At 44.3% G+C, this 12740-nt stretch overlaps 1 protein-coding gene across 1 annotated transcript; it reads left to right on the forward strand.

Annotated features, from left to right (window-relative positions):
• Positions 1 to 4367: 4367 nt before the first annotated feature.
• On the forward strand, positions 4368 to 5017 carry LOC116180082. Its single transcript, XM_031499913.1, has 2 exons — positions 4368 to 4462; positions 4511 to 5017. The coding sequence occupies exons 1-2, from the start codon at positions 4430 to 4432 to the stop codon at positions 5015 to 5017; spliced, it is 540 nt and encodes a 179-aa protein (XP_031355773.1). The 5' UTR covers positions 4368 to 4429.
• The last annotated feature ends 7723 nt before the right edge of the window (positions 5018 to 12740 follow it).

A 12740-nucleotide genomic window follows, 5' to 3' on the forward strand; every position in this document is an offset into this window, starting at 1 on the left:
ATTTGATACATAGCCACTTGGAATAAAAGTAAATTTAACGCCAGTTTCAAAATTTCGTTTTGCGCACGCGCAGTGCCAACTTTCTTATTTATGGAGGGATTTAAATAAAATTTGATACATAGCCACTTGGAATAAAAGTAAATTTAACGCCAGTTTCAAAATTTGGTTTTGCGCATGCGCAGTGACAACTTTCTGATTTATAGAGGGATTTAAATGAAATTTAGTACCTACATAACTACTTGGAATAAAAGAAAATTTAACATCAGTTTCAAAATTTGGTTTTGCGCATGCTAGTTAATCACGTGTAAAAGAATAGGTTGTGCATGCGCACCAGTGCTAACTTTCTTATTTGTGGAGGCATTCAAATGAAATTTCATACATATACACTTTAAATAAAAGCAAAACTAACAACAGGTTTAAAATTTGGTTTTGCACATGCTATAGCCATACCCAGGAGCTCGTTTGCTATATTTGTTTAATTTATTTATGTAAAAATATTGAAATGCAATTAGCTGTGCACTTTTTTTATTATATATATAGTTCTGTCACGTTTTTCCATTGCTATTTTACTTAATTAAATGTTTTTTTTCCGACGGTTTTACACAATTCGGAATTTATTAGGCTTCAGAAGTTAATTGGGCCCTTTCAAGTTTGACCTTTTTTCCCTATTAGTTTTTCGACTAATGATAATTTAATTTCCATGTAACTTGATAGATGCCTGTAAATTTTAAAAATCATTCCATTTCACCTTTTATTATCAGCCTGAAGATGACATTCTTAATAGTATATCGAAACATGTAGCTTTATTTTAAGCCGTATAACCAATTTTAAAATTTCAACTTTATTAAAAGAATCTATGGGAAGGGGGGTCTAAACACCGAAAATAATGACGATTTTGTATTTCTGTATTGTTTATTTAAATCTGGTTATTTATCTGTAAAAGTCGAAATTGCGTGATAAAATGTAGAAACATCTGGTCAAGTCTGCGTGTACTATGAAATGCGTTTATCTGGTTGTTTTGCGATAAGGGATGTTATCGGACGTAATTTAATTAACGCACGTGTTTTGGTGCCAATAACAAGAGAGGAGCGCGTTCCTTCGAAACTGGGTTAGCAAGGCTTATTGTAATTGGCGCATTATTTCTAAATATTGGAAAATGTTTTTTGTCTGGTGGAGATGGTGTTTCTTTAAATATTGTAGATAACGAAAAAACGAGGCTGTTGCAGGCTAGGAACGAAGTTAGGATGCTGAGAGGATGCTAGCATTATGCCGAATAGTAGTCGGTAATGCAACCACTGCGCCACCGGCTTCGGTGCCCACTTAAGTTTGTCCCTATGGCTTAAATAGACGTTGTTCCTGTATTACGTGTGACTATGTTCTTTGGTTCCCTCCCGTGTTCGGTGCTATGTGGGTGGCTGTACAGGCGCTTTAATCGGCCTGAAAGCCTATCGTCCTCATGATGGGTGCTCAGGCAGCGTGAACCAGATCGTCGATCCGGGGGTTGTGATCGAGTTCGGTTTCCGATGCATACTCTGATGGATCCGTCCGGTTCCTGTAATTTGACTACCGGAGCTCCCATGGCGATTCACACAGTTCTCCTCCTGGAGTGAACATGTCCGCGTTTGTTTGTAGGAGGAGGTGGAGATCATCTCCGTCGGGGCAAAGGGTTCCCTTTCTCTGATCGTAGAGTCACCACCTCGACTTCCAGCGTGAAGAGGGCAACGGCCTGGCGGGGGAGGGGAGATTGATGGCGACGGTAAATCCTGTAAGGCGACCACAGAGGGCGCAGGAGGGGTGACCGCGAAGATGCGATAGGGCGGAGTTGGGCTCCTTTCGAAGAAACGGAAGATCAACTCGCCGAGCCACCTGGAGTTCCTGGGTGGGCGGCCGCTTGGGGCATGCGGCGGAGTTTTTCTCTGCGGTGACTGCTTCCGTGGGTTCCAGCGCGAAAAAAGTTGTTGAACTTGTTTCACTGAGAAAAGCACTCTAAAAATGATCATGACTGATGTGTGGTATGTTCCAAAGATTTCAAGAAATCTTTTTTCTGTTTTAGCAGCTCAAGATAAAAATGAAAACAGTAAGTTCTACTCCACTGTGACCAAGTGCTGGTTAGAAGTGAATGGAAAAACTGCCCTGTGCGGAGGTCTGTACAAGGCAGCCATCGAACCAGTGATTCCTGAGAAAGCAGAGAGAGTCAACATCGCAGAAGTAGAAAACTCAATGCTGCAACTCTATCATGAAAGATGGGGAGACCAAGACAAGCGACACGTGAGAGAGATGCTCAAAAGAGTATTAGGCATCACCGTGAAGCTAGTGAAGGGGGTTTGTGAGCCCTGTATTTTTGGAAAGGAACATCGCTTGCCGTTTGGTGCACGAGTAACTGCAACGAGACCTGGTTAACTTTTTTCTACTGATGTTGTAGGCCCATTTTGTGAATCCTTCAGTAAAAAACGATTTCTTGTGATTTTTAAAGACAATTACACAAAATTTTGTTATGGTTGTGTGATAAAACATAAATCAGATGTGCGAAATTGTGTTAAAACAGTTCTTAGCACACGCAAAAACCCTTGGGCACAGCATTGGAAAACTACTCAGTGATAATGGTGGTGAATTCGACTGTGAAGAGGTTAAGAGCATCCTAGTGGAGAACGGAATCACTCAGAGACTAACAGCGCCCTACACACCAGAGTAAAATGGAGTCAGTGAGCGTGAAAACCGAACAACAATCGAAATGGCCAGAGCCTTCAAGTACTCAAACAGTGAAGTTGATTTTCCAGATTCTATTTATGGGCAGAGTTGGTAATGACAGCCATTTACGTGTTAAAATAGAACAGGAAAATCTTCAAAAGAAGGGGTAAGTCCTTATGAACTGTGGATTGGGAAGAAACCAAGGATAAAACATCTACGAGTTGTTGGATCTGTCTGCTATGTTCACATACCTGCTGAGAAGAGAAAAAAGATGGACAAGAAAGCAATCAAAGGATTCCTCGTTGGATGTGATGGTGATGAGCGTTACAGAATTTATATTCCAAACGATCACAAGGTCATTGTTTCCAGAGATGTTCAATTTCAAGAAAAAATTAAAGAATGTGAAAATCAAGTTAAGTTTCCAATAAAAGAAGACAATGAAGGAACAGAAGAAGATGACAGAGACTATGAGCTACAAGTGGATGCAGAAGAAAAATTTAAGACGGAAAAAGAAGAATATTTTCAGAAGAATTCTGAAAGAATCTTGAGGGATAGATCGATTTTGAGGAAACCCCTACATCTGGAACCATATTCCATGCTGGTGGAGGAGTTTGTAAATCTAGTGACCGAGGATCCTGAGACGTTTGAAGATGCCCTAAAAAGAAGTGATTCTGTAGAGTGGAAGAAAGCCATGGATCGTGAAATCGCTTCGTTGAAAGAAAACCAGACCTGGATTTTGACAGATCTTCCACCTGGTGCGAAGGTAATTCAATGCAAGTGGGTCTTCCGACTTAAGAAAAGTCCTGACGGTAGTATCGACAAGTACAAGGGGCGGCTAGTCGTCAAGGGGTTCAGTCAGCGTCATGGTATCGATTGCAGTGAAACCTTCAGTCCAGTCGCCCGGATGGGGACAATCCGATCGATTCTTAGCATTGCAGCAAGTGAAAACATGAATTTGATGGAATTTGACGTCTCTACTGGATTCATGTACGGAAATCTTGAAGAAACAGTTTTCATGAAACAGCCCCAAGGATATGAAGGTGGAACCAAGGTCTGCCAACTCAAAAGAAGTCTCTACGGTCTCAAACTAGCGCCAAGATTCTGGAACAAACGTCTGGGAGCTTTTCTTCATGAACATGGATTCAAGATCAGTAATGCTGATCCGTGCTTATTTATTCGAGAAAGAGATGGACAAAAACTTATCATTGGAATTTATGTAGCTGGAACAGATTCAAGAGAGCTAGAAGTTTTCATTGGAGAGTTGAAATCAGAATTCAAAATTGTCTCGAAAAATGCAGACTATTTTTTGGGAATTGAAATACAACAAGAAGAAGGGTTTATAAAAATTCATCAGAAAACTTATGCAGAAAAAAATTTTGGAACGGTTCAATATGTCAGATTGCAAACCAGTTTCAACTTCAATGCTCAAGGGTGAAGAAACTTCCACATCACTTGATTCATGTTTCATGGAGACCTAAATCGGGCACTATTCTCAATCTCTACGAAACTATTTTACGCAATTCATCAACTAAGTCGTAAGTGGATTGTTATAAATCCCACGTGCTCTACGTTCACTGCACCTTTCCCAAATTCGCCGAATACGTTAACGCAAATTCTTTCGAATTGAAGCTAGTTACTTAGGTGCCGCAGGGCTGTCAGTAATTGATTCCGGAAACGTGTACCAATCGGTAATAACTAGAAGTCATTTAGTGATTAGGTATAAAGACCCAACCGCAGTGTAATGCACGACATTGTAGAAATAATGGCGTTTAAGGTAAGCTTACGTTTTGACTTTTGTGGATTTTTCATTTTTGTTTTTCAGATTCTCTTGTTCGCGGTTTTCGTATCGTTTGCCAGTGCAGGCGTACTCGCACCAGTACCGGCCATCGTAAAACTGACTGTAGCCGCTCATCCGCCGGTTGTAAGCGTGGTCTCACCGGCAATCACAAAGACCGTGGTCTCTCCAGGTTCCTACTCATCCTCGTACAGGAGCGATATCATCACGCCGCGGGTCAAATACGTCGAAACCCCTGGCGTCAGCATCACGGTGCCGCAAACGGCTGTCGTCGCTACTCATGTCCATCACGCCGTTCCGGTCGTTCAAGCCGTCGCCGTAACGAGAGTAGAGAAGGTCGTGCCCGTTTTTCCAACCGTCTCCGTCTCCAAAGTCGTGCCGGTTGTGCCCACGCTGACCAAAATCGTGCATGCTCACCCGGCACCCCTGATAGTAGCACCGACGGTTACGAAGACCGTGGCGATCAAGTCTGCGTACGTTGCACCCATTCCTCTTACCCACGGATTGGTATCCCACAGCATTGCTCATTTATAATAATGTAATTTAGTATCTTAGTAAATGTGTAGGAAATAGATTAAAGTAGTTTTATTTCAAAAGTCATTTGTGCGCTGTGAACCACTAGGGAAAGTGATAGAAATCCCGTAATAAAAAGAATCGCGAAAAGTATTGCACAATATACGAATAGAAGGGATAAAAAAGGAGTTTTTAAAGGCAGTGAGTTTCCGAGATATAGATGGCCACTAGGTATGAGCATTTTGTCTCACTCTTTTTCCTTTGCTCACTTCTTCAGTTTCTTTTCCACTCACTCTGACCATCACCTTCTAGATTTATACAGCTCTCTCAACAGGTTTCTATCGCTCCAGTCTATACCAATATCCTTCAGTGTCTCCAATTTTGGTAACGTAATTCAGATCATCTGGTCAAATACCTGTACTATATGTACAAGTTTGGCATACTAACCCTGACTATAGCACATTGGTATAATGCCTTCAGTGTCTCTGAGGAATACCACCACACCCAATCACATTCTTATCCTTGAGATCAATTGCTCTTTCTACTTCACACCTCACAATCTCTGGTTCTTGATTGTTCTTTTTACATCCATATACCATCTTGCCATATATTCCTTTATACCTGATGATATTTCACCGCGTTTATTGTTTTTACCTTTTTTACTAATCGGTTTGGGTTTTCTACTGGTCAGTCAGTGTCTTTATCGTTTTGCACATTTCCTCCATAAGCCCTAGTGTTCAGTCAAATCAGAAATTATTTTTGTTATTAATTAATTGTAAACTGAGATTTATACAAAATATATTTAATTTAAAATTTCCCTGGCTCGATGTTATCGCGTTTAGCAAGACAGCCTTGTTATTGTACCCGCCGAGAAGAGTCGCGCGCATTCGCCAAGAGGAAGTTTTTGGACTTGATCTGCAAGACTCAACAAAACGCGTGCGCTGATATAAAGGTACATTTTCTCTCTCGTGTGTGACACCCCCCAAAATACTTGACAAGAAAAACGTGCACCAAAATCGCCCATCATCCACTTACTGCGCGGACAGCCAGGTAGGCAATTTTTGTTTTAATAACTAATAAGGTTGTCTTTGTGCGTATTTTTTTGATTAATTACCAAGTAATACAGTCCACTCCTCTACATTTATGGTCGCTTCGACCACGGATTTGGATTTGCAATATAAATCTCAGTTTTACATCCAAAGACGTATAAAATCTCATCACGCACAATTTTCGCCAAAATTGGAAATTGCTTATCACGTTATCACTGGCCGGCAAACAGCCCGTACCGTCCATATCATTCTTTGTGCTATCGATACAACGCAGCCGGCGATACGACCATACACGCTTGACGTAGTTCCGCCGTTCATTATTGCTCTGGGTCGATTATAATTACCCGTAAATTGGCGATCGGTTTTGGTAGCAATTTATATCAAGTGCTGATAATTACTCAAACATTTAGCGAATAGTTTATATTTAATTAATTGATTGTTTCTCCTTTTCTTTTCAGAAAATGCCCACTTATTCATTAAATGTTTGACTTTTCTCTCTCTCCTTTTAGCAAGTTAATTATTTATTGCACCCATCTCTTCTTTATTGCAATTTTGTTCAAGAATTTGATTTACAAGCACATATTAGTGTGCACTGACTGTTTGAGAGTTTTTTAAAAATAGAAGTCAAGAACGCCCGCTAACTTATAACGCTTTTTTCATTACAATTGTTGAATTTTTGAATTTATATATCTTTGTGTCTAAGAGCTTTATCATTATGGCTGATAAAAAACTCAAAGGACTTATTGCTCAGCGCGACAGTGCAGTTGATCGCCTAGCGCAAATTAAAATAGTGGCCGATAAAGCTGTTCTTGATGCCCGCTATCACATACAATTAAAAATTCGTGTCCAGACCCTTGAAGCCATTGTGGCTGATTTTAATACTCATCATGCTAACGTGTTAAATATTGTTGCCCAGGGTGACGAAGACGATTTGGCAATTCAACAAGAAATACGTCAACGTTTTGATGATAATTTTTATGCAATTCAGGCAATATGTGCTGAATTAAATGAAAATGCTGATCAAATTACTCACAGACCAACGCCGAGTCACGTTAAACTACCCAAGCTGGAACTTAAAAAATTTAATGGCACTATCAGGAATTGGACCACGTTTATTGATTTATATGATTCAATTATTCATAATAATTCTAGTCTTTCCAATGTGGAAAAGTTTACATATCTTCTAAACTCTTTAGAAGGTCCACCCCTTGGCATTGTGCAATGTAATCCATTAACGGATGCAAATTATATCATAGCTTATGATACTCTAAAACGGCGCTATGAGAACAATCGCTTAATCGCTGTCAGTCATTGGCGCGAAATTGAAAAAACCAAAAAATTAACGAGTGATCGTGATGCAAAATCTCTTCAAATGTTGATTGACACTTTTACTGAGAACCTCACAGCTATTAAAAATCTGGGCCATCCCGTGTCCCAGTGGGACTTTATTTTATTTTATAAGCTTTTCGATCGAATTGATTCGAGCACGGCTACTAGATTTGAACTTGAATGTGGTAAGTTACTTGATGACATAGAGAATAAACATAACCATTTTAAGATTTTGTTGGATTTTGTACGAAAACAATGCGTTGCCTTAGATACTGTTTCAAATTCGCTTGTTAACGTTAATGCTGTTAAGGAGGTAAAACAAAATTCCCCACCAAAAAGAAGTTTTGTTGTTAACACGGTTGCCTGTTCCTTTTGTCACAAGAATGGCCACAATATTTATAAATGTTCAGATTTTCTAAATAAGAACTCTCACGACCGATATAAAATTGTAAAAACCAATAAATGGTGTACCAATTGTCTGGGTTTAAAGCATAACTCCTTTAACTGTTCCTCTAGGCGCCGGTGTGAAAAGTGCTCAAGGCCTCACCATACTCTTTTGCATCATGACTACCCTGAAAGTACTCAACCCCATTTAAATGAAACCCAAGAATTGCCTCCAACCTCAGAAGAGCCATCACACCCTGTGGCCTTGGCGAATACTAAACAGTACAATGAAGGTCGTAAGGAAGGAGCTGTATTATTGGCTACAGCGCAAGTGATAGTTGTTGATTCTCGAGGTAATTTCATAAAAGCACGCGTATTATTAGATAGCGCCAGTCAGGTTAATTTTATAACCAATACGTTACAAACGTGTTCCCGACGTTTTCGTAAATATTTTAAAATCGGCTTTGACGATTTTCAAGAAATTTTTACACGACTCTCGAATTCCGAAGACGCGATTTTTACGATGGGCCGCTACCCCGGGAAAATTCGTCTTCACCCCTCCGCTGCCACCCCCCAAAATCGCACCTCCGAAGAAAAATTCGCCGAGGGTCGCCCGTCGAACTGGAAAAATCGAGCTCGCGGATAGGGGGGGTAGGAGGGTCGAGGCTTTCGAGGTACTCGATCGCGAAAGTCGCGACACCCCCCCGCGGGGGAGGACGCGCACGAGAAAACGGGAGCGGAAAGAGAGCGAAATTGCTCGAAAAGTAGCTCTACTTCCCCCCCTCGAAACGCGATCGATCGATAGTCCCGACCGTCCCGCGTGAGACGTACGGGGTCCCATTAAAAAACTATGGGCCGTTTGGGGGGGAGGGGGGCGCGAAGTTTGCCCTTATCGACGTCGCTCCGCTTTATCCCTCGCGCCGCGGAAACGAGACGACCTAAGAAACACTTACGATCGCTCAAATGCGGACCCGAACGTCGGACGGATTACGACGCGTCATACGACCAATTCTCCCGGTGGGTTCGGGAGGGAGGAATTTTCGAACGACACTCGGACCCGATCGCGAGATTCGGAATGATCGTCGATAAAAAATATTTACGACGGTCGAACGGCATAGGAGAGGGCGAATTTTGGGAAAGTCGATCGAGTCTTTTCTTCGACGCGCCTTTCGCACCCCGACCGCCCCTCCGTTGACCCCCCCCGGACCTTCAAACGTACCACTTCGCCTTTTCGACGTTTGTTCGGGAACCGCGAGGGTTAGAACGACGCGGTTTGTTGCGTCGATCTCGTATCGGCATCGTCCGACCTTACGTCCGACATTTCCCCCCTCCCCCCCTCCATATCGTCGGTAAATTTCAAATTTTAAAGGTTATTAGGGAACGCCGACTCTTAAAACGAGACGGTCGTCCACGTCGATCTCCCGTATCGATCGGAGTGCGTTCGGGAATCGACGGCGAATCGCGAAAAGCCGCGAGGCGAGGCGGCGCAGCCGCCGAAGCCGAGCGAAGTGTCAATTTTCGTTCGGAGGAGGTAAGTTTTTGGCAAGTCTTCGATCGGAGTATTCTCTTCGAAGTCCGTTACGTACCCCGGCACCACTCCGTTAACCTCCCATCCCCCCCTCCCCCCTAAAAACCTTTAAACGTACTCTGTTCGAAAACCGCGAGGGTTAGAACGATGCGGTTTTTTAAGTCGATCTCGTATCGGTATTCTCCGACTTTACGTCCGACACTTCCCCCCTCCCCCCTCCCCCCACCCTCTTCTCTTCGGTAAATTTCGTATTTTAAAGGTTATTCGGAAACTCCGAGGACCAAAACGATGCGGTTTTCTACGTCCGCGTCTCTTCCGTATCGATCGGTGTGCGTTCCGGAATCGAACAAAGAAGCGAGGCGAGGCGGCGCAGCCGCCGAGACCGAAAGACGGATTTTTTTTCGTGTCTCGATGTGCCAAACGAAACTCGGAGACGCGTCGACGGCCCCGACCGACGTAAAATATCGAGTTCCGGAGTGCCCACGTACGGAGACGACCTTTCGAATCGAAATTTTCCAAAAATTTATCGCGTAATCGATATTCCCGAGGGGGCAACTCGAAAATTCAAAAACGTCCCCGATTCGATCGATCGACACGTCGGACGTTGCATTTTACCTCAAAGGACACGTTACAAAAGGTTTTGTCGAAATACGAGTCCTACTTCGAAAGTTATCCCAAAAATTAAAAAACGAAAAAATTTCCATACTATCCCCTTCCTTCGAAAAAATCGAAAAAAAAAATTGTCAAAAATCGTCGTTTTTTCGACGTCATCTTATGCGTTTTGACGCGAAGATTGCAAAAACGAGAAAAAATTCTAATAAAAGATTTACGGTTTGGACGCTAGAGGGCGCTTTTTGTTTTTCGAATTTTGCGCCCCTTTACAAAAAAATTCGTAATTTCGTCAATATTCGAGGCATTCGAGAGGTTAAGGCGGCGATCGAAAGAGGAAGGACGAGGCTATTCTACGACACCTTCACCTCCCCCAAAAAATCGAAGGCGTCTCCGGGAGAGGTCGTGGAAAAAAAAATGAAATTGCTCACGAAAATGGGCGCAAAACGGGCACTTGCCTGTGGAATTCCGGGGACTTTTCGATACTAAACGATCACTTTGGATGCGACCTTCTATAATTTTGCCCCGGAGTCCCCACGATAGGATCGCAAGTGCGTTAAATCGTAATCGATATGAAAACGGCGATTTTCGAAAAAATTTTGACGAAAAATTAAATTTTTTTTTTTTTTGCCGAAATCGACTTTACACTACGAGATTAGGTGAGAGGTAAAGTTTGGCGAGAATACGCGGTCCCCGAGTGACTTTTTTGGGCACTCGAACGTCGATATTTGTAAAAAATCGCGTATATTTCTTATTTATCGGGAAATCGAAGGTGGTTTTACACAAATAATCAACCCCCTCCCCCTCCCCCTCCCCCCCCCTTCCCCCACAATTAGGTCAGATTGCAATTGGGTTAGGTTAGATAGACGCGTTAGCTAAGGTCGCGATGTGTAGTTAGGTTAGGTTAGGTTAGGTTAGGTCGACGTGCGCGGTTAGGTTAGGTTAGATCGACGTGTTAGGTTAGATCGAAATGCTCAGTTAGGTTAGATCGCGGTTAAGTTAGGTTAGGTCGACGCGCGCAGTTAGGTTAGGTTAGATAGACACGTTAGGTTAGGTCAAAATGCTCGGTTAGGTTAGGTCGACGCGCGCAGTTAGGTTAGATTGCAGTTAGTTGGAAAGTTAACGCGGCCCATCCTAACCGCGCCGCCGAGACCTTTCCGACGATACCTCGCACGCCTTCCTGCGACTTTTCGTTACCGAAATTCTCATTTCGGCGACGCCCGACGACGCGCGCCGGCGGCGGCGCCGCCGGCGCCCAAACTTAACACGGCCCATCCTAACCGCGCCGCCGAGACCTTTCCGACGATACCTCGCACGCCTTCCTACGACTTTTCGTTATCGAGATTCTCATTTTGGCGACGACCGACGACGCGCGCCGACGGCGCCGGCTGCGGCGGCGCCGGCGCCGCCGGCGTCGTCGTCGTCGAAATCTCACCCTTACGTCGTGGACGATAAACGGGTTGCGCGAATAAGATCTACATCTAAGCTAAGCGAGATCGAGGTTCAACAAAAGGTAGGTACCTCAAATGCTAAAAATTCATTTTTATATATATGTATATGTAATTATAGAGCCCAGTGTATGTGTACGTTTCTAGGCATTGTTATTATTATTACAATACGTTACAAACGTGTTCCCGACGTTTTCGAAAATAATTTAAAATTGGCCCAAGCTTTTTTCACGAAATTTTTACACGAGCCTCGAATTCCGAAACCGCGATTTTTACGATGCCCCGCTACCCCGGGAAAATTCGTCTTCACCCCCCCGCTGTCACCCCCCAAAATCGCACCTCCGAAGAAATTTTCGCCGAGGGTCGCCCGTCGAACTGGAAAAATCGAGCTCGCGGATAGGGGGGGTAGGAGGGTCGAGGCTTTCGAGGTACTCGATCGCGAAAGTCGCGACACCCCCCCGCGGGGGAGGACGCGCACGAGAAAACGGGAGCGGAAAGAGAGGGAAATTGCTCGAAAAGTAGCCCTACTTCCCCCCCTCGAAACGCGATCGATCGATAGTCCCGACCGTCCCGCGTGAGACGTACGGGGTCCCATTCAAAAACTATGGGCCGTTTGGGGGGGAGGGGGGCGCGAAGTTTGCCCTTATCGACGTCGCTCCGCTTTATCCCTCGCGCCGCGAAAACGAGACGACCTAAGAAACACTTACGATCGCTCAAATGCGGACCCGAACGTCGGACGGATTACGACGCGTCATACGACCAATTCTCCCGGTGGGTTCGGGAGGGAGGAATTTTCGAACGACACTCGGACCCGATCGCGAGATTCGGAATGATCGTCGATAAAAAATATTTACGGCGGTCGAGCGGCATAGGAGAGGGCGAATTTTGGGAAAGTCGATCGAGTCTTTTCTTCGACGCGCCTTTCGCACCCCGACCGCCCCTCCGTTGACCCCCCCCGGACCTTCAAACGTACCACTTCGCCTTTTCGACGTTTGTTCGGGAACCGCGAGGGTTAGAACGACGCGGTTTGTTGCGTCGATCTCGTATCGGCATCGTCCGACCTTACGTCCGACATTTCCCCCCTCCCCCCCTCCATATCGTCGGTAAATTTCAAATTTTAAAGGTTATTAGGGAACGCCGACTCTTAAAACGAGACGGTCGTCCACGTCGATCTCCCGTATCGATCGGAGTGCGTTCGGGAATCGACGGCGAATCGCGAAAAGCCGCGAGGCGAGGCGGCGCAGCCGCCGAAGCCGAGCGAAGTGTCAATTTTCGTTCGGAGGAGGTAAGTTTTTGGCAAGTCTTCGATCGGAGTAGTCTCTTCGAAGTCCGTTACGTACCCCGGCACCACTCCGTTAACCTCCCATCCCCCCCCCTCCCCCCCAAAAACCTTTAAA

This window comes from Photinus pyralis, unplaced genomic scaffold (assembly GCF_008802855.1).
Source record: "Photinus pyralis isolate 1611_PpyrPB1 unplaced genomic scaffold, Ppyr1.3 Ppyr1.4_LG9, whole genome shotgun sequence".
Classification (NCBI taxonomy): Eukaryota; Metazoa; Arthropoda; class Insecta; order Coleoptera; family Lampyridae; genus Photinus; species Photinus pyralis.